The following is a 27,521-nucleotide window of genomic DNA, read 5'->3' as shown; positions in this document are numbered from 1 at the left end:
TGAATTCACATGTGAAATTTCTCCTGGATAAAGTTACCATAAAGTAACCACTAGCATGAATAAATGCATCTTTGACATCCTGATCAGTTTCCCGTTCAGTGAGAGCTGTTTTAGCTGAAAGTAGAACATTATTTTCAGCCTCTGGTATTTACATGCTTTTGCATCTGCAGTAAAGTGAAAGCATTGTAAAGACAAAATATTTATGATGGATGAAACTAACAATCCGCTTTCTCTAGGCCTTAACAATGAGCTATTCTTATTATTTATATTATTAATTATGCATCATCATTTCTGACTAATACACAACTTTAAGACAATAGGTCACGTGTCTAAATTGAAATAAATTTCCATTTGCCAATATAGAAAACATTGTATTAACTGAAAATGTTTGATAAAATGTTGTGGTCACATGTTTAGATCATCAGTATCCCTTGAATCTGAATAAAAAGAAAAAAAAAAAAAAAATCATGACTCATACCGTATTTTTTTATTTTATATATCATGGAGTGAGTGGACAAAAAGATATGCTGTTAGCCATTACATCACATCTGCATAGATGCAAAAATAATTGGCCTTCCCCTCTACTGGTAAAGTCACTACAGTCATTGGGGATCCAAGTTTAAACTAAAGCTGGAAAAATGCAGTTGAGGCAATCGATGGGACAACACGATTGTGAACTCAATTTAAGTGGAACAGTTCCTACAAGGGAAATATTTTAACATCTAATGTATCCTCCAGTTTCACTGATGAGCACAAGGACTTTTCTATAAAGAAGGAAGCCTTTTCTGTGGGAGAAGTGAATACGACACCCATTAGGGATGGGAGAGGGCACCTTAGCCCTACAATCAAGTAATACTACAGTTTATTACTCAATGGGTGAGTGGGAGATTTGGGGTTGGAAATCAAGACCTCTCTCTCTCTCTCTCTCTCTCTCTGGTGGACCATGAAGACTCAATTTATGCAGTGTTGAGAAGATCCTGAATGGCCTTCTGGTGTGTTTCGTTAAGCGTTGATACACACTGTGACCAAAGTCCTCCAGAAACCTGAAGAAACGAACAATTTTTAGACACTAAAGTTGATGCTTCAGTCAGCAGTCATAGTCAGTCAAGTTCATAATGGTAACAGTAATGGAGAAAAGGTTATCGCTCACTTGTACTTGACGAATGACATTTGCCAGTCTCTTGCTGCATTGATCTTCAGTTTTAATAGATTCATTAGCAACCCCTTCAGCAATTATGAGGAATATCTTGGGAAGGTTTGCATTGTCAGGTCCAAGAACAGTAGGATTGTTACTTTAAAAAAAACAAGAGAGAATTGATTAGGATTGGTTCAACATTACATACCACTCATCTACAGGACCATAATGCATGACTCACCTTTCAATAAGATCACACAGATAATTAAATGTGTGAACAGCCTCTTCTTTATCTTCATTGAGTGGAAGCCATGAAATCCAATGAGGAAGGATCTCGTCGACGTTGACGCATTCTGGACGATACTTCATGACCTTGCCAACAGCAGAAATGCAGTTTTCTGTAGCATTGACATTTTCCTTTGCTCTGGAATCTGCAGCCTGGATCACTCCAATCAGTAGAGGAATAGCTTCTGAGGAGGCATTAGGAGAAAATTTAACTGTTTGCTATTATACATCATGAATTCCTTTAAGCATAGCATTACAAGCAGTTCAAGTTTAAATTATTCAAGGAAATTATATTTTGCTTACATCTTATAAGTACAACAACAAAAAAAATGGATTCAGAAAGCATTTAGAGTTTTAATAAGGTTACTGCGTTACAGATTTAACTTTAAAAGAGACTTTTTTTAATCTACACCCATTATGTAATAATGATGAAGCAAGAAGACATTTTGCAAATGTATTAAAGGGGTATAAATGTGACACTTGGCTTGGGTTGTAATGAGGAGACAGGAGGCAGGCTTGGGACAACTCAGCAGGCTTCTTTATTTTCTTTCACTACTATTATTTTATTCTACTAGACAGGAGAATATTCAGTTCTGTGCTGCTTAGCTCTCTCTCCCTCAGGACTCATGTCTGTCCTAGTTTTATCCTTGCTGCCAAAAAACAACACCGGTGTAGCTCCTTTCCACTCCCTTTCCCTGGCTCTGGTCTCTATTCACAGTATGGACAAAATGACATGAGGTGGACGACACTCCTGAGTTCACATGTTTCAGTCACACAGCAACATAAAATGAAGCACACAGTCATAGAATGTTCAAAGGTAACATTGGCGGTAGAATGGGTTTGTACTGAAGAGCTCAGTGAATGTGTGTGGGGAATAAAAGCTAGCCTAGCATTAACTTTCAGTAGTTTACGCTTGCTCTGTTTGGAAAAGTGTCAGAAACAGCCAGCTGGGATGCACTGTCTTCTGAGGCCGAGTGCCCATGTTGACCCCTGGCCACCACTGAAAAACTACAATGGGCACATGAACACTCAACTGGACCATAGAGCAATGAAAGAAGGTGACGTCGTCTTATCACTTTTCTGGGGAAGAGATGGCACCAGGACGCACTATAGGAAGAAGACAAACTGATGGTGATGGCTGAACAAAGTTCTTCTCAGAAACCTTGAGTCCTGGATGTTACTTTGACACATACCACCTACCTAAACATTGTTGCAGTTCAAGTAAAGCCCATCATTATAATAAAAAAAATGCTCCCTGACACTGCAGAAACTGTTCAAGAATGGTGTTGACTTGGCCACCAAATTCCATGGATCCCAATCCAGTTGATTAATTTATATTTAGCATATAGTATATATCCTGAACTAAAACATGTAAACAATTTAAATGCTGATGCTGACTGCTTCCTGCTTTTTTTCATATAAAAACAATGACAACAACTGGTGCTTTTACATTATCAGGCTTGAAGCATGTCTGAATGGGCATTTAGGTTACTTAGCTGTCTGCTTAGTAAGTCACTTATCCTACAAACTTTTGATAGTAAACTGGTGCAGTTCAGTTTAAAAATAATCTGTTCTTGCAATAACATGTATAGAAAGCGGTTATAACATCTGAAAAGTAGAATATTTTGCCATTAAATTCTGGCACAAACTTGATTTAATCAGTGACTTTAAATTATGTCAGTATTCTCAGTCATGAATATAGCATTATAATAGAAGTCCTGTGTTGGTAAAGGCCGTTTTGTGGAGTTCTAACGAACTTGCCTGTGCAGAAGGGCCTGTAGTTCTCTCCTCCAAACTGGGCCATGACTCCAATCCCATAAGCAGCTGCCTGCCGTACCTCTGGGCTGGTGTCACAGAGGGCTTGTATCATAGGTCGCAAGAAGTACTCCGCATACTTGAATGAAGAAGGACTGCAGTGCTCGATCACATCATCAAAGATGCACAGCCCCCACTGTCTGTCAGCCCAGGGTCTATGTGGGCACTACAAGAGAGCAAAGGATTTGGCTTTGGTCATTCATGCAATGGCCATTCACTGAGTCAACTGTAAGCAATGCATTTAAGAACAAAAGTATACATAGTGTTGTATTATTATAATGTTGCTTTCATGTTTCCTGTTTTAAGACAATTGGGATATCTAAATTTATAAAAAGGTTATACAGTTATATAATATTTTATAGAAAAGAATAAAGACATCTATATAAATGATTTTCCATTTTTTTAATATTTCATTTTGAAAAAGTCAATTGCGAAGTTTTAATTTCTACCAGAGACATTGATGTTGCCTCACTATTTTTATATAGCTCCTATCCAGCAAAACGTATCTACGTCATGCTGCTACTATGATTCACAGCTGGAAAGAATTTTTGAAAAAACAACCCCATGATGTTGTGCTCATAATTATGGCCAAAATTCAATTCTTGTCTGACCAGAAAACATTCCACCAAAATGATACAGCGAACCTTTAATACGTCACAATAAAGTAATGGCAAGATCAACAACTAAAACAAGGAAATAAAAGCTGAAATTCTGATCTATTGTCTGGTTTGTTAAAAGCTACTACTCATTTAAGCTTTTCATGGATTGCGGTGCATGTGCATTTTCAAAATAAATCAAATAATCAAAGAGCATACTCACTATAAGATTGACTATAAGCTGTAAAAGCTGCTCAAACCAAGGAAGCACTTTCTCTTTGTAACTGCAGAACACAGCATGCAAAATGTCTGACACCTTGGTCAGAATGTACACATCATTCTCATCCTGGAGGAGGAAGAAATTATGCTATTAATTATATGAAGGTGGAATAGCTCCAGCATATTAGAATGAATCTCATTTCAAGATTTAAAGAGTGAATAAAAGCACACTTACCTCATCTTGTAATGTTTCTTCAACTTGCTCATCATAATCCTCATCTTGTCTTTTGGCTGTACAAAAAAGAAAAACAGGACTTACCATTTTCTGTTGACTAAACGATTAAGAATGAAGAATCTTTTAATCAGACATCACCTTGTCTGAGCTCTTGGTTTTTAAAGTGCTCTTCCAGTTTGCTTTTGAGAATTCCTCCCATCTCCTCAAAGTGCTCATTGTTTAAACAGCCATCTCCCATTAACTCAATGCACTGAATGCAGGAGAGGGATGGGAAAAAAAAAAAAGTGAACATTTGGATCTCCATAATAAATGTGTAAAACCCAACTGATTTCTCTCTCACATCGAAGAACTGTATAGGGTTTAAAAAAAAAACATTAAAGACCAAAGTGAAATGAAGTACCTTAGCAAAAGAGTGCATGATTTCTGACAGCACATCTGAATCTGGCTCAGTGCCAATGGCTTTGATGAGAGCATCACACATAAAATGCCACATCTGAGTGAGGTACTCTGGACCCCTCACACGAGCACATTCCAACAACAAAGGCATGGACTCAGCTGCAGCTACTCGCACACATGGAAAGTAGGTCAAGGATTATAATAGCTGAAGTATTTATTACAAACACTAACAAACACTATAAATGAACCTTATAAGTACAAAGAATAAATTAGAAAACAAAGGATATCATCATGGAAGTAGAATTTAAGCAAAGGAACCATCAGCTTGACAACTTGTTCCGTGTACTCCACAAAACCTTCCTTTAGCTCCTTTGCGTAGCAGACCTGGAAGCAGGGACAAATGTGCATATGGAGTTCATCCACACTGGGACCACCTTCAACTCAACATTTTGTTATAGGAACATATTTCAAGCTCACTCCATCGAAGTAGAACGATTCTAAATCCATTAGCAATTTTTAAAAATGTGATTAAAGTGATCGTGTGAATGGTGCACATTTGTGCATTTTACACTTGTGTTTGTAATTCATGCATAGATAAAACTGTATTAAATCTTTCACATAGTTAGGTAAGTAACATGCAGCTATACTCACTAGATCTGATTAATTTACTATACACCCATCATGAATTACCATATAATAACTGATGGCAGTCCATCTGCTTGGTATTCATTGTGTGTTTGCTGTTTTTCTCTTCCCTGTCAATAAATGCGTCACCTTCTGGCTCTCCCTTTTAGTTATGCGGTCATAGCCAGTGTCCCTGTCTGCACTTTACACATAATATATATTGTCCATCGTATGATTACAATCATACCTAACATTTTTTCTCTTTTTCTCCCCCTCTCTTGCGCTGTACATGCCACTCCCCGTGTTCTGATCGCCTCTTCTGGACCTACTTCTTTAATCCTGACGTTCTACGCCTGATTTAAGTCTCGTTGGGTTGCCCAGTGTGCACTCTGCCAGGTGGTCAGCCAGTGACTCATGGGATTGCTGTAGATGGGGCTTTGGGCATTGTTGCATCAGTCAGCTTTATGGTCGGGCCTTCATCTGTGATTATTGGAAGATTTCGGCAGGAAAGAATTTGCACTGACCCATTGGTTCCTCTGGAGCTCTTGTTTGCACCATTATAAACTGTTGTAGAACATTATTTACTGTCCAGTGTCACCCAAATTCAATCCAATTTATTTGTATAGCACTTTTAACAAGTCACATTGTCTTAAAGCAGCTTTACAGAAGTATAAGAACAGAATTAAATATAAAAATTTAAGTTTTAAGTTACTACATTTCTCTAACCTCCATCAATAATGAGCAAGCCGGAGGGGGCCGTGGCAAGGAAAAACTCTGAGCTATAAGGTATTGAGAAGAACCAGACTCAGAAGGGAACATCATCCTTATTTGGGTGACCATGGACAGTAAGTAATGTCATTTCTACAACAGTTTATGTGCAATGGTGAGTTTACGTAAAGGCTATTCACACTAAACAAACGTGTTTTCAGCCTGGACTTAAACACCGAGACCCAAAAACTAATTGGAAGGCTGTTCCATAATTCTGGGTCTCTGTAAGAAAACGCTCTGCCTCACTGCTTTAGCCTTTAGAACTTGAGGTACTCCAAATAGCCTGCACGTTTTGATCAATGTAGCATGACGGATCATAAAATAATCATCTCACACCACAATACTTTTGTTTTCACAGATATTTTGTTTAAGTGCTTTCTTGGTCAGTAATAGTATTTTATAATCAATAATTAATTTCCTCTCAAAGTTTCTTCGCCATATATCAGTTTTTACTTGCTACCATTGCCCCCAGCTTGCTCATTAGGGATAGATGTTATATATATATAGTAACTTAATAGTAAGTTACTATTATATATAGTAACTTGTATAGTAATCCTATAGGTTCCAGACTTCACAAAGACCTACTTTACAAACACCAGACACTGGGTTTCGTCCCTGATGATACTCCACCAAGCCTTTACTGCAGCTACCTTTGGTTCCTGCTTGTTAATGAAGGATTTAAAAGGCATGCTCAGTTAGATTAAAGTTAGGTAAGTGACTTGGCCATTGCAGATGATCTTGCGTTACTTTTGACATACTGGGTAGAGCTTTACACCATAGATGGTTATTGATCAGGCAGGAGATAAGCACTTGAAACTGAGCAGATGATGTAGCCCCATACAGTTCAGATTTACACATGAGAAACCTTGGTCCTGGCATTCATGTGGAGGTCACCTGCCTAAACATTGTTGCAAGTACACCTCTTCATGGCACCAGTATTCCCCTTATCAATTCTTCAGTTAGTTAAAGTGACATTTATATCTTTAACAGTAATGTTGTGACCAGTACACAACACAAAAAGGCCAGTGTCACTTTTGTATTAGGTGGATGGATCATTCTTAACACATATCTATATTTATTATAAATAAATTACACACAGCATGGGACACAATCACTTTCAAAGTGTCCACTGTGTGTATATACAAATTAAAATATGTTCCACAAGTAACTTCCATATGTAGCATAAAACATACAGGCAGGTCAGAGATAAAGATATAAAAAACATGTAAATAATTAAGCTCACTACAGGACATACAAGTATGTTGATCTAGAACCCAAAATTAAGCAGTGGACAGCATGCCTTCAGTCACTACCAGCTAATATGAAATTGGGGAGCAAGGAATGAAGGGAAAAAGAAAAACACCCCCCACATACATACAACATTCTTAGTGGGGGTCACAAATGATGATTCAAACATACCAGCATCTGACACGCTGTAGCTTTTTCTTCTAATCCAGCCGTCTTTATGCCAAAGCTCTGTTGGTCTCCAAGATTGACAAACTCCCAACCATCATCTTCAGACATGTTCTCCATGTCCTGGGCTGAGAGGGCAAAACAGATTAAGAGAAATAGGTTACCAGTGGTCCCATGCCAGTTCTCAAGTCACAGCATTTACATTTACAGCATTTAGCAGACACCCTTATCTAGAGCGACTTTATACAACTGAGCAAATGAGGGTTAAGGGCCTTGCTCAGGGGCCCAGCAGTGGCAGCTTGGTGGACGTAGGAATCGAACTCACAACCTTTCGATTGGTAGCCCAACACATTAACCACTAGGCTACCACGTCCCTTTTGCCTGGCATTTGCCAGGAGAAAGAAAGCAATCCCTCCCACAGAGTGCACAGTATTAACCGTGTTGGATTAAAAGTAATTCTAGAGCAAAGTAAAAGTAAACTCCACATTTTTGGATGACCCTCTCAACCAGGGCTAGGAAATACTACTTTTTGATGAATTTGAGAACTTGTACTAACAGCCTGATGTTAAATTGGGGAGCTCTTACATCATGGTTGGAAGGCCTGGTAGTACAATTTATTTTGAGTACATGTAGGGTTGCAAAATTTCATGGCTGGAAACTTTCCATGGGAATTAATGAGATCAACTGGGAAGTTACAAAATTGCAGGTTAGCTCATAACACGGAATTTAAATGTAGTTGAAAAATAATCTTGCAGAATAATTTTGGTTAAAACAACCAGATTTACTGCAGTTTTACTTGAATGTCTACCCTGAACATTCACCAATCCCATGTACACAGCACTTCACCTACTACAGGGCTATTAAGGCTTGTACCCCCTAATGAACTGTGCATTCCTCCACAACACAGATCATTCATTGAACCTTGAACTCAAAATGTAAAAAAAAAAAAGTCAGTCCATCTTGAGGAGTATTTACATATTACATAGTTGTATTTAAAACTCTCTTGTGCTTTGTGTTATGCTATTGTGCATCAAAATGATACCATTGTAAATATAAATACACTAAACAGAAATTTAGACGAGCTAATAAACAAAACTGCCTAAAAAGACTATCCCCCACAATCAACCACCATTACCCCCCCTACCCCTTCCAGGCTCAGACTACCACAGAAATACTGATTCCAAAGGTTTGTGTTTTTTTTTTTTGTTTGCACATATTTACTTTGGTAAATATACTTTATCTATGGTATTAAAGTTTATTTAGCAAATACCAAAATGTGTTTTATACAGTATCTAGCCAGCCAGTAAATCAAATATGCTAAATGTAATCTAGCACTATTTCATTGACAATTTATGAGACAAGCTCAAGCTGTTCTGCTCTTTCTTCCATCGTCAAGTGTCCACAAACTTCTGGCCATAAATGGCCACATTTGCTGCTGCTACCTAGTGTGGCACAAGAGGCAGCACTCAATGAGCATTAGAATGAAATGTCTTAATACACCTGAGAGAAGCAAAATGAGCCCCTTATGCATTATGTAATAATACATAATAAAATACAAAAACCAAATCTGTCATTATGGATTACTGTGTGTATGGTAATGGACAAAAAGAGGTACATTTAATCAATTAAAAATTCTGTAAAAAACGGCAAGAGCACAAAAGGTTGCCAAGTATTCTGACTTACTATCCAAAAGAGCTACTTCTGGCTTGATGGAAGCAGTTTTCATAAGCGGTCCCATAACCACAGGAAGGTACTGCTGGAATTCTTTACCCAGAATCTTACACATCCTGGCCCATGCTGAGATCATGTAGGAGATCTGCAGATGAACAAGCAGCATAAATCAGCATGAAGAGACGTTAAAGAGACAATATTAAAGGAAATTAAAAAAAAAAAAAACAAGAAGATAATTAAAGTCTGTTGCAAACGTTCCACATTTTGGGCTTCAAAAGGGTGCAAGGACTGCTAGGTTACAAGTAAATCATATAAACCTTGAACAAACCAGTAAGACACCAACCATGTCCATTGTTAAAAGCACTACACTCAATTTAGTTGAATATAGACAGTATTGTTCAAAATAATAGCAGTACAATGTGACTAACCAGAATAATCCAGGTTTTTAGTATATTTTTTATTGCTACGTGGCAAACAAGTTACCAGAAGGTGCAGTAGATTCTCAGAAAACAAAACAAGTGGGGCACTAGATCATCACTATAACCACAATGTCCTAACAAGCTTGAATATGCAAATAAAATTATTTCACTCTTTTGTAAAGTACAGGTGAGAAATATACCAGTTGTCTGATTCCAACTTTCGGGCTACAGTTTGGGGAAGGCGTATATATACACATTTATATATATATATATATATATATAAAATGTATGTGTGTGTATATATGTGTGTATATATATGTGTATATATATGTGTATATATATATATATATATATAGGCATCATAACATTCAAACTGAGCTTACTAGAAATTACCTAGCAACACTCACCTGTGGATCATCGTCCTCCAGGTCATTAAAGTCAGTTTGTGTCTTGAGGAGCAACTGCATTACTGCTGAAGCATCAGGAATGAACTAAAGTGAGAAGATAAAGAAGTCATTCATAAATATTTGCTTTTAAAGAACTGTTTACACATGATACTTCAGTTAAATTCCTTAGTTGCTCAGTGTTCTGCTGCTGACAGTGAATCAAAAGCTTAACAAAAGTTTCACAGAAGACAGTATTAGGGTACAAGAGATGAGTGCACCTCATACTAACCTTCTCCTTGCCCACAGCAAGACCAATTAGACTGATGCACTCGATGGTTTTGCCTCTTAGCAGACGAAGCTCCTTCTGTACAGCATTCTCTACGATGTGTTTAAGGGAGGGCATGAAAAGATCATAGTAAGGAACAAACCTCTCCTCTGCTGTGTCAGCCACAGATGCAATGGAGGTCACCACTTGTTCCAGCACCAGCTTGGTACCTTTCTGTATGAGCTGAAGATATCAGAAACCAGAAAAAAAATCTTTACTAAATCTGATACTGAATGTCAGTTTGGACTGAAAAGAGAGTGAAACTGGCCATTTTAAAAACAACAAAAACCCAGTCCTGTGACAGGAGTCCAAAATTGGCCATGCCCTCTGGGTGGGAGAGAAGGCATACTCAATGTTCTCTATCAATCATCAATCTATCAATCTATCAATCTACCCGTGTTCATACAGATGAGGCTGCTTGGCTTCACATATCAGAGTGATATAACCATGTGAACCATCTTACCAAACTGGTAGCTGTGGTATGATGGGGGATTTAACTAGTAGGTGGGATATTGGAGACAAAATTAGATAGAATATCTGAGAACATGGCAACTGTTACTGTCACCATGGCTAGCTTATGAGGATAATATTAGCAGCACACTTGCCACTGCTCTTAATGAGCAAGATAACATATGGTAATAATGTAGCTGGATAAATTAGTTAATTGTGCTAAAAGAGGCACATGTTGGATACCAGAGCAAATGCACAAATAAATTGTCACAAAAGATGCAGACTTCCTTTAACAGACCTCCTGGAGTTTGGCCACCATGATGACATGGAGGTGCTGAACTAGATTATCCAGGTAGGGAATAAGGAGAGCTTTGGGGCAGTCCTCAGTGAAGTTAATCAGAGCTGCTGCAGCGTGAGCCTGAACACGAGGGTTCGACTGGTCCTCCATAGTCTGGAGAAGGGCAGAGATGACCTATAACAACAAAGTGAGCTTGCTCAGAACATTCGATATGTTAGGACAGTTCATATTAAGGAATCACAAAAATTATTCATTAATTAAAAAAGCAATGTATAATAAATCTTCAAAACAACTGCACGGTATTTATATTAGCAATTGTCAGAAAACCTTTTAAAATCTGGCTTGTATATTAGGCAATAAACAATAAAAACAGGCTAAAACAAATTACTTTGAGAATTATCTTAACAGCAAAGCTATTTCTCAAAGTAATTGGGTCTGTTCTTGTATGACGTGTTGCTTTATTACCATTCAACTAAACTGTACTCACTGTCTTGATGCTACAATGGGATCAAACCACCTCAGCCTTACGCACATTTCAAGCAAGTTTAGCTACTATTTAAGTCATAAATTACTACATATTGAGTTCAGAAATCCTGAGTTATGGAAAAAAAAAAACAATACCTTGTCATGGAATTTCTTTTGGAAGGTAGGAGCAAAATCTGTGGCCATTTGACCAATGGCATTACAAGCTGCATATCGAACTCTGGGATGCTGAAAGAAAGAAGACCCACAGCAAATTAATGTAGAAAAGATAACAAATAGAATCGTTAACATGAAGCACACCAATGGAGAGTGATGAAACTAATGTTCACGAATATCATCTAAAGATAACTCAGGTGTTCATTGTAACCAAGTCGATAAGTACTCACAGGATCTTGACAGAAGAGCAGAACAAAACTGACAATTTCATTCAGAATTGATTCCATCTGCTGATGACAGCCTTCACCAATAGCAGAAAGAGCCATAAGCCCAGCATGTCTGTACCTCCAATCCGCTGGACCATGAACAAAACAAGAATTAAGGTTTACTACAAAGACACTGAAAATTCAGTTAGGCATCATCTTCTACAAGCTTTCTGACAATTATAACAGATGTATTTTTAATCAGATTAATAAAATTTTGACGTGTGTCTGCACTTACGGTTCTGTAGCATCTGCATAATGTGTTGTTTAATCATGGGCAGCACAATTTTGCCTCCAAGGCCGCAGGCAATTCTGTCTAGGGCACTTTCACCCGCCACAGCATTACTGAGAGGAAAAAAAAAAGAATAAATAAAACCCCAATAAAGGCAAAATAGTCTAATAAACACTTAACACACAATAAAACTAGGTGGACTAAAACTATTTTAGAATGCTATATGAACATTGCTTTAAAACACAATCTGAACAAGAGAGAATCCTTAAAATTATATTAGGAAAATGTGTTTAGTCACCTCTAGAAAAAAAAACCTTATTCAATATAAACAGTTAAAATTATGCAGGCTGTCCAACATACAGAAGTCAGCATTTAGGAGGGCAAACCTTAAAGGAACGTGTCTGCCATTACAGATATACAGAATAGAAAGTTAAACAGGAATCAGCAGCTATCCTGTAGTTCAGAGCTCTACACATGACACTACATGTTTTAGATAGTCACAGTATAATCGTCTCCCTAATAAAGATAATCACTATAGCAATTCACTATTTAAAGAGACATTCATGCCAGAGGAGAGCATAAGTATTTTTATTAAAAAAATCTTATGATTGTGTCTTTGCATATCCTGGTTATGTACAACAACAAAGAAAAAAAACAGCAAATGGGAAATTTAATATTGATTTTCGGTGTGATAAGATTCAGACATTCTTAAGTAAAGTCTGAGGATATCTATAGAAATCAAGGTTAATTCGCACAGGATAAGGAATCGCGACAATCTGTGACAATCACAGATGGAGTTGATTTAAGTCATGATTGAAGCCATGATGAGCTCGAAGTAAAGCTCAAATCTTTGAGTATTTGAGAAATTAATTTAAATATTAAATAAAAAGGGAAACCACAAAGCTGTAAGTGTACAATCTAAATAAATGAATGTCAAATGTCCAAATATTTGATACTTATATCTTAATAATATCTTCATGCTCTTCATTAAAGTGAGCAAAATAATGTATAAAATCATTGTAATTAGTCAAATTTGTGTTTAAACACACAGAATATCCATTTGTTTCACCAAATCATTTCTTGCACCACACAAAGTTTGATTTGAGTAATTCTTAAACACAAACACTGGATTCAGAATGAATAGCATTAATGCCTACAAAAAAGTGCTTTTCAACACCTGAAAATAACTGGACCAAGTCTCTTTCTTTAATGTCTTAGACAGTGTCTTGGTCCACTGCTCCATGCAAAACCTTTTAAACTACTTTTCAGAACAGTAATTTTCTACTATACCACGTGTGTTGATGTTGACATGTAGCTTGTCACAGACAGAGCAGTGATTATGACAACACTGAATACCTCAGTGCTGCAATATCCAGATAGTTGTCATTTTATAGGACACTTTCATAAGAGCAACACAAAAACTGCTCATGAAAGCTCATTTACTTTGCTTTGTGACCACCAGTTGTTTAAGCTTCACTTCTAAAACTCTAATTTGGGCTTTCCATCTAATATCTATTTATTTTCTTTAAACTGTAAGGACATTCTCACCGTCTTTTCTCTTCCAGAGTATTTATTAATATACGTTATTCTCAGTGACTGATATAAAAACACACAAATCAACATGCTTGAGTTCTAATTTACTGATATGGTCACATTTGTATGGCAAACGTGTTTACACATGTATTGGTTTTTACAGCATACTTATGAATAAGAGACACAAATTTCCTAAATATTTCAAACGTCTCCAACATAAAAGCTACAACCCCTGCAAATTGTTTTTACCTGTCAAAATCATCATCTTCTAATTCATCCGCCATGGCCCACTCCTCATCCTCCTCCAAGTCCACCATCATAGACAACATCTGTGGGACTGGAGGGGGAAAAAAAAAAAAAAAAAAAGGTGTCTTTTTAATCCCTTACCCATTAGAAATACATTACTTACATAATCTTTCATAATTATTTTTGTTGTACTGACCTCTATGAACTATGAATATATAGACACAGGTATATTTGCATGCAAACAATAAGACAATACAAAGAAGCTAAATTTAAAAATAAACTTTAAAACACAGAAATACTAGATCTGTGGCATGTTTTAATTCATTTATCATGAGAGACAGGCGTCTGCAGAGATTTACTAAAGCTATGTGATATCACGTTTTCCCGCCCATCATATTAATATTACAACATTTTGTTCATTACCACTCTGAGCCACAATGGCGGTGTGTTTCCTCAACATGGCAGCAGCAGTTTCAGAGAGTGTTACAATAACTTCAAGTGCCAGCTGCCGCTGCATGTTTGTTAGACTTGTGTCTGCACATAGCTAAAGGCACACAAAAAACATTTTTAAAAACATGTCCATCATCTACTTAAAACATTAAATAAACCAGGCATTTCCATAATTTCTAAGCTCAGTTTACATCATAGAATCCTGCCATTTTAAGAGGATTTACAACCTGAATTCCAGAAATAAATGTTTTTTTTTTATTTAAATAAAATAAGCTTTCAAGTCACATGTGCCAATGTTTTATTTACAATTGCACAAAGATAAATGTTTAAATGAAGAAGTTTTACACTTAGCCACTAAATGAGCTCCTTTCAAATTTGATGCCTGCTACAGGTCAAAAAGTTTGGGGGGGGAATAAACCTCTACCTTTAAGGCTGAAGACCTTTATTGGATTGGAATGATTGTGTCAATGACATTACTACATGGACCTATGAACACAATCCGCCGTACCATCTGCAGATGCCAACTAAAGCTCTATGATTTAAAAAGAAAGCCGTACACAAGTAATGGTCCAGAAGCACCATTATGTCCTGTGGGCCAAGGCTCATTTAAAATAGACTGTTTCAAAGTGAAGAAGTGTTCTATGGTCAGAGGAGTCCAAATTTAATATTCTTGTTGGAAATCATGGACGCCGTGTCCATTTTATTTACTCTGGAATTCGGGTTGTAGTAGACATTTGATATCCAATTTAGATGAATATTTTCTGCATAAGCTGTTAGAGAATAAAAAATTTTAATAAAAACTCTAAGACACAAAGGTGGTGTTAAAACTGAGCACAGAATGTTTCTCCAGTCGGGCTTTGGAGGTCACAGAGGTAAGCAACATCCAAGCATTAAACTGAAGATATTACTATTTGCCTGTGAAATACAACCTCGATGAACAGCACAGATGAGCAGCCTCAAGGAACCACCAGGCACACAAAAAAAAAAAATCCAACTAGAGGAAGATTTCTTTATATAGCTATAGACAACAAACACCATAAGGAATAACTGATCAAATCAAAGATTTAACATGTATACCTTCAGACAAAGTTGTAAAGTCGCCTCCAAGTTTGGTCTCAGGTATTTAGGGGCGGTGTCAGCAATTTCTACTAATGACTTCAGCACGGCATCATCACCTTGGTAACAGGATTCATTGACTGCCTGGATTACAGCATGGAATCATTAAAGGCTCTTTATTTATTAAAAACTTCTGATGAAGTCATAACTATACCATCACACCTGTAACACCAAATGCTATGTTGATGCAATGACAGAAGTTTTACACAGGAAAAAAAAATGGCCATGAAAGGCACCAACTTTATGCTCACTGAATTCATTTGAAGCATCCAGTGACTGCTCACCTGTAGGATTCCAGGCAGAAGATCGGAGAAATGTTTAAGGATCGGCATGTTGCTCTCATTGGAGAGAATGAAGGAGGCAGTTGCACGTGCTGCAAGCATACGTATCTAAAAGACCAGATTAAAACCAGGTGTATTGCACACAACTATAGATCAGCATAAGATCAAATTATAACTGCAGCCTTTAAAGAAAGAAGATATTCAACTGATTAAATGAAAAGAGCTCAAAAATAAATAAAAAGATCATATAGAAACGAAAAAAGCTTCAGACATTCCATCGACTCAGATTTATACATAAAAAACTGATCAGAATAGTCATTATGTGCACAAATTGATGTCAGTTTAAGAAGTCCTCATGGTGAAAACGTGTTTTTTTTACCTGTGAGTTTTCCTGATCTTGCATGCATTGCACCAACATGCGTTTTATAACTTCCATATAATGTTGCTGCTGGTTGCCAAATATACCTGGGAAATTCCTGTGCAAAAAGGTAGAATAAACCACTTATTTTTTTAAGCAAACTATTTAATAACCTATTGATCAATGTTCTACCCAAATGGTGAAAACATCTCACCAAAATATGTGAAGCGCAGCCTCTCGTAGATTAACACTCTGAGAGTTCACAGAGTCAAACAGAAATTTGAGAATTTCTGGCCACTGATTGTTTCCATCATCATCTTAAAGAACAAGAGACAGTCTTAGGTCAGCATGGTACAAAACAAACGTGACAAAATTAAATAGAATGTGGTCCAACTAACCAAGAAGATTGCGAGACAGCTCAGCAGCTACATCACAAATCTTCTTTCGGATACTAGAGGATCCGTCCACCTGGATGCTGGCAAGCAGCTCTGTTTTAACGGCAGTCTGAAGGTCTATTGGCAGATTTGGGTAAACTTCTTCAAAGGATGAGGACAACAAACGCCGTAGCAGGACAGCTGCCATCTGCCTAACCTGTATGTGAATCAATCATAAAGAGAAACATTTAACCATAAATGCCTTCCAGGTTCCAAAAAAAAATTCTAATAAAGTCACTATTAATCATTAATTGGGATTATGCCTGTCTAAAGAGAGGTTATTCTACAAAAAAAAAATGATTAAGAAGCCAGAAACAGTAAACAGATCAAATTATTATAAAATCATTCAACAAGTTGTTTTTTTAAAAAACATATTAGATCCATTAGGTTACAGATCACTTTGGTAAACGTTGATGCAATGTGAATAATCAAAGAAAAAATAAAGCATAAATAGTATAATAATTTTTTGCCCAACAAAAAACTGAAAATACATTTGATGGCCCTCTATGTAATAAATGATGCAGCCTGAACAAGTTACTCTACAAGCAAATAGCTGCCTTTAATACACAAAGCAGATCAGAATTCTCATTCACCATGTACATGTATTTTTCTTAATGTTTATTCAAATCATGAGCAATTCAACACACGTCAGACAACACAATCATCCTCCATATACACAAATATAACCCCTACAACCCCTTGAACAGTAATCGTTAAATCAGTTGTACTTTACATTAAACTGGCAGTAGAAATGGTGCGTTAAATAGATTGAAACATGGTATAGTAATGACAAAATTTATAAGAAATTAAAGCTGCAATCCAGTTTTGAGTCCAAGCACCCAGACGCAATGAGTCATAGATTCAATCATGCTAGAATTGTTGCCTAAGCAATAAAAGGAAAGCAGTGCCATAACTAAGCAAGGGATTGCCCAAAAATTGTGAAACTCGTGTCTGTTTTTACCCGCAGACAGCTGTGGACTTCGCTGAATAAAGGAAAACAGGTCAAGATGAACAGGCAGCAGGTTGGGCTGCTACTCCGTACTATGGTCATGATTGTTACTGCTGTATAGCCTCACGTCATGGTACCCAAATCGGTCTCAGTGTCAATGTCAATGCTTAGATACAGTCTCACTTTGTTTGTCAGCTTTGCAGTACATTTTTCAGCAAACCATTTGGAATATCAACTTTAGAAAACTTTTGTCCAGGTTGGCCTGAAGAGGATTTATGACAAAATCCATGATGGTGGAGAGGAAGTACACTTTTGACAAAATTTGGAGGAGTATCAATAAAAATGGCACCAAGTTGTGTATCAGTTTGCAAAGTCATTACGAGCTGCTGAGCTGTCCCACAATCTTCTTGGTTAGTTCTAAATAGACCACATTCTATTTAATTTTGTCACGTTTTGTACTATGATGATTTAAGACTGTCTCTTGTTCTTTTTGCAAAGTCATCATGGATTTTGTCATAAATCCTCTTCAGACAAACCTGGACAAAAGTTTTCTACAGTTGATATTCCAAGTGGTGCTGAAAAATTTACTGCAAAGCTGCCAAACAGAAAGTGAGACTGTACCTAAGCAATTACTTTCTGTTTGGAATATCATGGAAAATTTTACTGGTCAGAATAACAATAGCTTTAAATTCGCTCGACCAAGGTAAATTTTATTAATACCTGGATTTTACCTGGAAGTATTTATAGTGCCAGAATTAGGTGAACAGATATCGCTGGGTAAAACAAGCAGTTTCAGTGAGGCCCAGTTTGTTATTGGGGCACAATGACTTTCCGGATGGTTTTTAGAACAGATAATTAGCAGGGTGGTATGCCATGTTCACAATTTTTTTAAATCCTGCTAATGCACACTGAAACCTCCTATAGTTATATGATTGCTATTACTATGCTCCCCAACAGTAGACTGATAGTAACCAGTATGAGGATGTATTTATTAAAGTCAAAGCACTTCTGTAAATAACTTTACATTTATGGCATTTGGCAACTGCCATTTTCCAAATTCTGTTATTGAACTGAACCATTCTGTTACATTCAGGACATCATGCATCCAACATGGTAAAAAAGTATATAAATAAATCTCCTTACATAAACTTGTTAATAGGGTTGGGAACCGAGAACCGGTTCTTATTCAGAACCGGTTCTGTTTTTTAACAGGAACCGGAACTGCGTGGAATTTAAGTTTCAGTTCCAAACGCGGTTCCGATGCGATAACGGGCAAAGCGCTGGGAGCGGTCACTTTAAATAGCCATGTCTTACCTCATGAATATTTTTTTTACACTGTTTTACAGTCATGCAACCAAATTAACGCAGCTTACCACAGAAATCAGACACTCGCGCTGCTGTGCTGAGGTACACTGTGTTAAACAAGTCTAAAAAAAAAAGAGAGTTTTCTCCACAGCTGGACATACAATAAGCCAGGAAAGGTTCATCTTCTCCCAGAGAAAGCAGACGTTAATTTTTCTTCAGAAAAATTGCTAACCGTTTTGCTAAGTTGTAATTCTGGAGGTTAAATTTGATGTTGGATTTATTTACATTGATATGAATTGAAATGCTCTGTTTAAAATAAAGAGTGATTAATAAACACAAATGGAATTGTTTTAAGAATTGTGCATTATTTTTCACATTTCTTTTATTATGGAATCGGAATCAGAACTGGGAATCGTAAGGCAGAACTGGAACCGGAAAATTTCTTTTGATACCCAACCCTACTTGTTAAAAATGTAAAAAACAATGTTTCAGAAACAAAATGTATAAGCCAACAATAAAAACGGGTACACGCATACTTGACCGTATATTAGAGTATAAAGCCCTGACCTTCAAGCCTGGGTCTCAATTTATTATTTTGAAGATTGATAAAGCACTTGAAACATGACGCAATCAATTCCCCACATAATAGCTTGAAGTAAAACATTTGGTATTACTACCAAATAAACACACAGCACACAGTTGGTCCAAGCATGATTTTACACACCTCCTCAGCAGCAGATGCATCACGAATGGCCTGCAGCAAGAAACTTATTTTTGTTGATCCAGGGATGGTGTCATACGTTTCCTACAATTAAAAGAAAGTTTTCAAAATTGAAATTAACAATAAATGTAATACATTAGAATGCAGCAAACACACAATACAACAAATGTACAGCAATAATCATAAAATACTGTGAACAATCCTTAGGAAAATGCACCATTATACGGAAAATGTTATATAAACAAGTTTTCCCTGCTAAATTAAATGTACACCTCTATTCAATGCCACAACTATCTGTTACCTGGAGTCAAGAGAGAAAAACTGGGTGGAAGGTGGGGAGACTGGCACACAGAGAAACTAGTCGTTAGTGGAGGTCTATGAGTATATGTAGCTGTACAGCACTTTCCTCAGAGCTGTATACATTTCAGGCTGAGCATCAGAGCCTTGAGGCACATGTTTAGAAAACACAGAAACCTCATTTCATAAATGCTATGAAAAGTAATTCAGTTTTGGCAGAGCTTTCCCTATAAAATTTGTGGGTTGTTGTCAGTTTTGGTGTGTTTGCAGCTGACTTTGTGCCGTCATTAGCTCGTTTTAGATAGGGCCAGGCAGAAAGCATTATTATTTCCCCAGGCATAGACTTTTAGAAGATGCCCAAAAAAAAAACAACACATAAATAAACAAGCATTTTAAATGTTAATGCTGTTAATTTGTCACCATAAACAAACAGATACTTAATTGAACTATGAAAGTTCTAAGAAAGTATAATAAAATCCTTTCCTATCCTTTTCACTTTCCACGAGAAACATACCAGCATAATCAGATGTGAAAAAGAAGGAATAGATGGTAGTGTACTACATAAGATTTTCTCCAAATGTGGGACAGAAGTATGGAATTTAAGGAGAGACTCCCAGATTACTGCTTATACATGAAAGAACAAGTTGAAAGTTAGGGCAATGAGCCAGTGATAATATCGTCCTAATACTGAATGAATTTTAATAAAGTTTTCTAAGTTATAAGTAAGTTAAATAAGCTTTATAAGTTTATTAGCACCCCAGTTCCCATGGATGTAGATTTAGTTCAAACATCAAGGGGTTGAAGTGTGAAAGGCTATTCATCCTAATATTTTTATGAATAAACTGGGTAAAAACAGCTGTGTTATATCTGCAACATCATTATTTAATTTGTCTTTACTTATTCATCTTCCTATCTGCCCATCCATAGGCCAGTCTGTCTCATTTATCCACAAGCATTTATGACCAAATAATTGTTACATTGATACACTAACAATTAGACATTGTTTATTGTGAAATTTTATCATGCCACTGTAGTGCACACAAGGGAACATAAAACACTCAGCTCAGCAGATTTAGAAAAATTGGCAGCTCAACAGTTGTCGGACTTCTGATCAGAAGGTGGTGAGCACCACCAAGCTGAGCAAGGCCCTTTTACCCTCAACTGCTCAGCTGTATAAATTAGATAAACACAAGTCACTCTGGATAAGAGCACCTGACAAATACTGCATATATAAAGTTAAACTTGATCAGTACCTGTGGAAGCTAATTAAAAGCAATGGTAGCATAATGGAGCGAATTGTGTGTGCATTAATCCCATCATGGCACCTCAGTGTTCAGAATAAAATGTAACAAAGGCTGTTTTTGCCAGCTTCTGTGGTAAAATGGCAATGAATTAGCTAACAAGCTACAATGTGTGTAATGTTAGTTTGATTACTGAGACAGCAGTCCATCACAGAGCTCAGGAGAACATCAGGAGGTCCCACAGTACAGAAGACACTTCATAAGGTCTAGAACACTTATTATTTGTGAAGACACTATTTGTGGCTTAGTGTTTGAACCGTCAACAAGAAAAGACAAGCAAATAACTGAGCAGATAAATGAACAGTAAAACGATGCATTGGTCAGGTGTTTGTACACAATCCGCTTTATTTAAATGATTCCCTTTACTGAGGAGATGTCGCGTTAATAAAAACTCATTTAAACTTTTACTTGGAAGAAAAAAAGTTTATCTAATGTGGGGAAAGTTGGATTTCAGTGTCGACTGATGAGCACTGAAATATAGGACAATATGTATACAAAGTATAAAAGACACTTTAGTCCGGTTTTAGATGTTTAACAGACCGAAGTGTGAGTGTAATAAAAGCTGGATGTCTGCATCAGACCTGAAGTTTTCTGTTTCACACCCAGATATAAAGGACCAAAGGCTCACAAACCGTTTATTCAGTGTTACTGATGTACACCGGGGACACGTTTACGGGCCCCTACACACTGTTTAAGTCACAATTCTGTAACTACACGAACACAATTCTGTGTGCTAACGTGCTAACATGCTAACTAACAAGTCCATCACAATAGAGAACATTTACCTTCTGGGTAACTGGTTATAAGCCACACGGTGTTGAGGAGCTACTTGTTAATGTTCTAACATTTCACACTGTATATTATATTACATTATATTATATTGTGTAAATGTCTTAAAGCGTCAAAACTACAGCATTGAGACCTTTATTAGAAAGATAAAGTGTTTACTACATGAAGCTCGGATTTGGGGTGAAGTTATTAAACTGCCAGGTGAATAAGAAGCAGATCATGAGGCGTGGATCTGGATATCCAGAGATTTACCCGCTTTAGCTTAGCGGACATCCCGAAAACTTGCCCCGTCACACGTGGACTGAGCCGCACTGAGGAATGAAGCTCACAGCAATCCGACTACACGTACAAACGTCTACAGTATTCATCGACACACACATACACTGGTTCAGAAAGCGCTTCATACCTCGGATTGCTTCCTGACGTTATTGTCAGGGCTCATAAGGTTCCCCAGCAAGAGGTAAAATTGCTGCTGCTCCGCCATTGCAGTAGGATCCAGAAAGAAACCAGCTGATGAAGGAGGAGCCAAAATAAACCCGGTTTCTGTCATGTTTTACCGCCTTATCGGGGTTTCCTTCCGGGTAACAGGAAGTTATGTCGTCGGATATACCTTTTTTAAATGATCAAAAAATTCCTCAAGAAAATGTTAATGATGTTCATCTATGAATGTGTGTAAGAATAATAGGAAAGATCCTTTTAGCAAGCTGGGAAAAGGCTTCAAAATTAATATCTCTCACACTCACACACACACACACACACACACACATATAAATGAACAAATAATGTCTTACAGAAATGAACTCTCATGCTAATGTTAGCCACATAGTTCAGTGCGCAGCAGCATATAACACTGCTGTAAACATTTATGCAGTTTTCTAATCATATTACAGCACTGAATACATACAGGTCAATATCTGCTGTTAATGTTCACATAATGTAGAAAAAGTCCTCTATAGCTGTGACATTATTGGTGCTGGCAAAGTTATATTTTCTGGCCTGATAAGTGGAATTAAAAACATGTATGTTAAACATGCTTTGTACAGTTTGATAGATGTAAATTAAAACCCAATATCGAGAAGAACATTTTACTAAACCACTGAAAATGTGTCAAGCTAGTTCCCAAAGCAGTGTGACTAATCCCACTTACTCCCTAAGATAATAATTAAGGGAACCATATTGTTTAAGTGTATTTGTTCTTATTTTTCTCCCATAACAATTGTGCAGACCAAAGCATAAGGAGATCAACACAATTAACCTAATGGTGGTGCTACAGTGCAACATTATTAGCTTATTAGCAGATAGCAGCATTTACTCTATAAACTGTGGACATGCTTTATTTGTTCTTAACAACAAATTTTTTTTTTTTACAATTTTACTTAGTAAACTTTCTATGCAGCTATTGTAGATGTGGATTTTTAATCCTCCAGATAGGATGTGGTAGCCTAGTGGTTAAGGTGTTGGGCTACCAATTGGAAGGTTGTGAGTTTGATTCCTATGTCCATCAAACTGCCACTACTGGGCCCCTGAGCAAGGCCCTTAACCATGGGCGTTGATTTGGGTGGGGACATGTCCCTACGAATATCCAGGGAACACTCAATTGTCCATAGCAATAATTTGACCAAGCCTATATATATATTTATATATAACCACTGATGTCCGTCTGTGTCTTGTGCTTTTTTTACTTATTTCATTTAACATTTATCCAGGAATCATTAAAAAAGATGAAAAATATTTTACAACAGCGTTCTGTAAAAAATAGCGAAACTTGTGGAACACAAACGGTTAACAGATCTACCCCCTGCAATGAATCCCACCTCTGTAACTCACCTCTCTAAAAGGATTGGCCTTTGCCTTTTTTGAGTCCTGCCTCTCTAACCCAAAAGAAATGAGGAACTTTTAGGAGGTTTTTAATAAAGCAGCTGCAATGGTTGACTCCCTTGGAATTACGTCCATTCAGATTCCTCACCAAAGACATCCACCAAGGCGATACACTGGTGGGGCAAGCCAGCACACTGTCATGTCACCGGTGGTGCATTACAGAACAGAGTTCTATAAAATGCTAGATAGTGTTGATCTTCAGCTTATGGACAGGTTCATTCAACCAGATCTAGATGTTCTGCAGAGGTTAGAGGAAACTCTACTGACTGGAGTAGTGAGCGACATTGTTGATCAGTATCCAGAACTGAACAGAGACAATCTAAAAGTCCAGTTCAGGCTGCTTTAGTGGTCCCAGTGTCATCAGCTGAGGCTGAAAGAAGTTTTAGTGCCCTCCGAAGACTAAAAACATGGCTCAGAACAACAATGACACAAGTGAGACTGAACAATATTGCTATTTGCCATGTCCACCAGGACAAACTGCATAATATCGATGTGAAACAAATATGCCAGCAGTTTATTTCTGGTAATGACAGACGTAGACGTGTTTGGCTTGTTCAAATAGCAAGTTACAGTACAGTACACACTAAGCTCTCAGTTTTTGTGATGTGGCTAGTTACCAATTATAAATATATATTGTTATTTAATTCACAAAATTAAGTAATTAATACCTTGTGTTCTGTGATGTAATGTGGTGTTTTTCTGGAGCAGATCTGGAGGAAATCTGCTTATTCGTTTTTTTTTACTTGCCCTGCTAGAATTCTTACTGGTATCATAAAAAGGTAAAAAATAAAATAGACCTATTGTATATATGTTGTTTTTGACCTGTGTAACCTTAATAAATAAAGTTATGGCACAAAAAATACTATTTTAATTATTGTTCAAGAACGAGTAAAAAGCGATAAGCTTTTGTACTTTTGTGACAATGCGGCGCTGCAGACCAATTTTATTTATGTCCCCACCAATGTCAAAATCAAACTTGCCCTTGCCCTTAACCCTCAATTGCTCAGTTGTATAAAAATGAGATAAAATGTAAGTTGCTCTGGATAAGGGGGTCTGCTAAATGCTGTGTAAATGTAACGTAAGACGGTGAGTGTGTGAACAAAGCATCTCACACTGACATTGTTTTACACATGCAAGCAAAGTCATGTGTTAAGGATAAAGCCAGGCAACTCTGCTTCATGTGATACTTTTGAAGCTGAACATGACAACAAAAAGAGATGCAGCCTTTCAATCACAATTACAACTTTTTGACCAGTAAGCCAGTGCAAAGAATATTTCTGATCTTTAGTCACTTACAGTACAAATATGTTACTGACATAGTCAAATGTTCAAATGTTGTAGTAGTTCCAATCCTAAATTGTAAACCTGGAATTGTAAACAGCCACACCCCATGAATGACTTACAGCTCTGTTTAAATAGGCAATAACATTCACAGTGACTTAGTCATCTAATTACACTGCTGATTGTTTTAGCTTACAAATAGAATGTAATATAATAACAATGCAATGAATTCAATGCAACTCTGCTGCAGCCAAGTAACTTCTTAATGGCAATAGTTGATTTACAACAAAAAAATTAGGAAATCACAGACAGTTTAATGCTGAATTTAAAGGTGCAGTCATTAAGTCATCAAAAATCAGCAGTGATATTTTCAAGCTCACTGTGAAAGAGTGACATGGTTGAGCAAGTTTTTGTGAATTGATGTCACATGGTTTTCACTATTTTTTAATATACAGGCAAAAATCTTGTACAGCACAAGGCATTAAGGAAAATTGGGAGGAGGGACCTTCATCCATATTACTAATAATGATTTTCTGGGTTTTGTATATTTTCTTGCTATTTTTTTGCCATCTTATTGTAATATCCAATGTTTTGTCATTTATTTTAATGCTGTGTAATAAAGTATAATAATGTATTTTAATAAAGTATTTTGGTTTAACTTGGTTGTTGTAAGGTGCTAATAAATTAATATTTAATTGACTGATTAAATTAAAAAATTAAATTCAATATATTTTGGACCTGAGACACAACTTAAGTCACCTAACCTAGGAGCATTCTCCTGGGGCACTCTAGAGCAATTTGCATCAGGCCAAAGAATGACAGTCCCAACTATATGACAGGGATAAACAGCTACAGAAATTTCACAGGGAAATAAAGTACTTGTTTTATTACCCACATCAAGATTCAAATTGAGGAATGCTTCTGTAAAGCTGCTTTCAGACAATGTCAATTGTTAAAAGCATTTTACAAATAAATTGAATTGAATTGAGTTCTTCCTGTACCACTTTCATGTCACTATCTTCATTATCTTACAGATTGCGTCCCGGCTTTCCTTACTTTAGCCATGTCAGTGATCTTGTACTAAGTATTGAGTGCTGTACATGCTCATACTTTTCATGTTCATACTTTTCAGTTGGCCCAGATTTCTAAAAATCCTTTCTTTGTATTGGTCTTAAGTAATATTCTAATTTTCTGAGATACTGAATTTGGGATTTTCCTTAGTTGTCAGTTATAATCATCAAAATTAAAAGAAATAAACATTTGCAATATATCAGTCTGTGTGGTCTGTGTGTAATGTATGAATATAACATACAAGTTTCACTTTTTGAATAGAATTAGTGAAATAAATCAACTTTTGATGATATTCTAATTATATGACCAGCACCTGTATGCAGAAACAGCTTCTATTATTGGAAAATCAAGTCTTTGTCCTACATTCTCACACTTGTTATAAAAACTAGTTCCACTGCACACTACACTGCTCTCTCATGCTGCCAACAACTTTAGTAGGACTGTGTACATCTGTGCAAAGAAATGTCTTGTGAATAGTTTATTTATTTTTTGACTACTTTGTGTTTGAAACTGTAAAGTTTAATGATTCTAATTCTATTAAACAAAGGGAACAGAGGTTGTTTGTCATCTTGTGTTACATCTGTGTCATGTCTAGTTTGGTCTGTGTTCCTGTTTTGTGTTTTTTAGTTATTAAACCAGTTTATTTTAGCTAACCTGCATTCGGGTCTGTTTTTATGCCCGCATCGCTGATACATCTATATTGCTATGATGTTATAAGAAGCTAATCTATTTTGAGCTACTCCTTCAGAAACTAGGCAAATGATTTCCCACAGGTATTAAACATTTGACTAATTTATCTTTAAAAGTTCAAATTTTAATTTATAATATTATAAAATATAAAAATGTGTTTTTAAATGGGCATTACAAACAGGGTCTTACACAGACCTAAGTAGTTTTATAGCTTTCCAGAAATAAAATGATGTTCAGTGCAAATGAACATATTCTCACAGGTTAGATCAATAAAATGCAGGAACGGTTTGAAAATTCCTCAATTAAAGCAAAGGGAAAATATGAATGGAACTTGGTTAATGTAAGCATCATAAGGAAAATCATAATAAAGCTTATACTTCAAGGTGGTTTTGAAACTGCGCCTCAAAATATATTATCTGAACATAATATAGCTTTTTGACACATGATTGTTGTCGAAATACATTGCCTTCTGGATGAAGAAATAATTTTCTTATTTGATTTCCTATTATCAGACTGTTTTAATAAGATGGATTATTAGAAAAATTATAAAGCCTGGATTCATTTTATATGACTAGTAGTTTTATATGAAAAGGATATTTAAATTTTAAGTCTATGACATATTTTGGATTTGGTTACATTTTCCAACTTTTGA

At 36.5% G+C, this 27,521-nt stretch overlaps 1 protein-coding gene and 1 non-coding gene across 2 annotated transcripts; both read right to left on the bottom strand.

The window, feature by feature from the left end:
- Positions 1–472: 472 nt before the first annotated feature.
- On the bottom strand, positions 473–22,511 carry kpnb3 (karyopherin (importin) beta 3). The gene is made up of 26 exons (XM_060859995.1): positions 22,356–22,511; positions 19,566–19,646; positions 16,552–16,744; positions 16,368–16,470; positions 16,175–16,271; positions 15,799–15,903; positions 15,476–15,598; positions 14,372–14,492; positions 13,952–14,039; positions 12,176–12,282; positions 11,905–12,029; positions 11,657–11,746; positions 11,036–11,209; positions 10,252–10,470; positions 9,984–10,067; positions 9,170–9,302; positions 7,493–7,614; positions 4,960–5,065; positions 4,686–4,849; positions 4,424–4,535; positions 4,286–4,341; positions 4,055–4,177; positions 3,182–3,401; positions 1,377–1,605; positions 1,151–1,292; positions 473–1,043 (listed from the first exon to the last, which is right to left on the bottom strand). The coding sequence occupies exons 1-26, from the start codon at positions 22,497–22,499 to the stop codon at positions 957–959; spliced, it is 3,348 nt and encodes a 1,115-aa protein (XP_060715978.1). The 5' UTR covers positions 22,500–22,511; the 3' UTR covers positions 473–956.
- Positions 15,235–15,371, bottom strand: LOC132839897 (small nucleolar RNA SNORA84). Its single transcript, XR_009647775.1, has one exon. It is a non-coding gene; the product is annotated as a small nucleolar RNA SNORA84 (small nucleolar RNA).
- Positions 22,512–27,521: the final 5,010 nt, after the last annotated feature.

The sequence above is a fragment of the Tachysurus vachellii genome, chromosome 24 (assembly GCF_030014155.1).
Source record: "Tachysurus vachellii isolate PV-2020 chromosome 24, HZAU_Pvac_v1, whole genome shotgun sequence".
NCBI lineage: Eukaryota > Metazoa > Chordata > Actinopteri > Siluriformes > Bagridae > Tachysurus > Tachysurus vachellii.
Note: the sequence above shows the minus strand (reverse complement) of the source record. Positions and strands in the feature narration are given on the sequence as shown.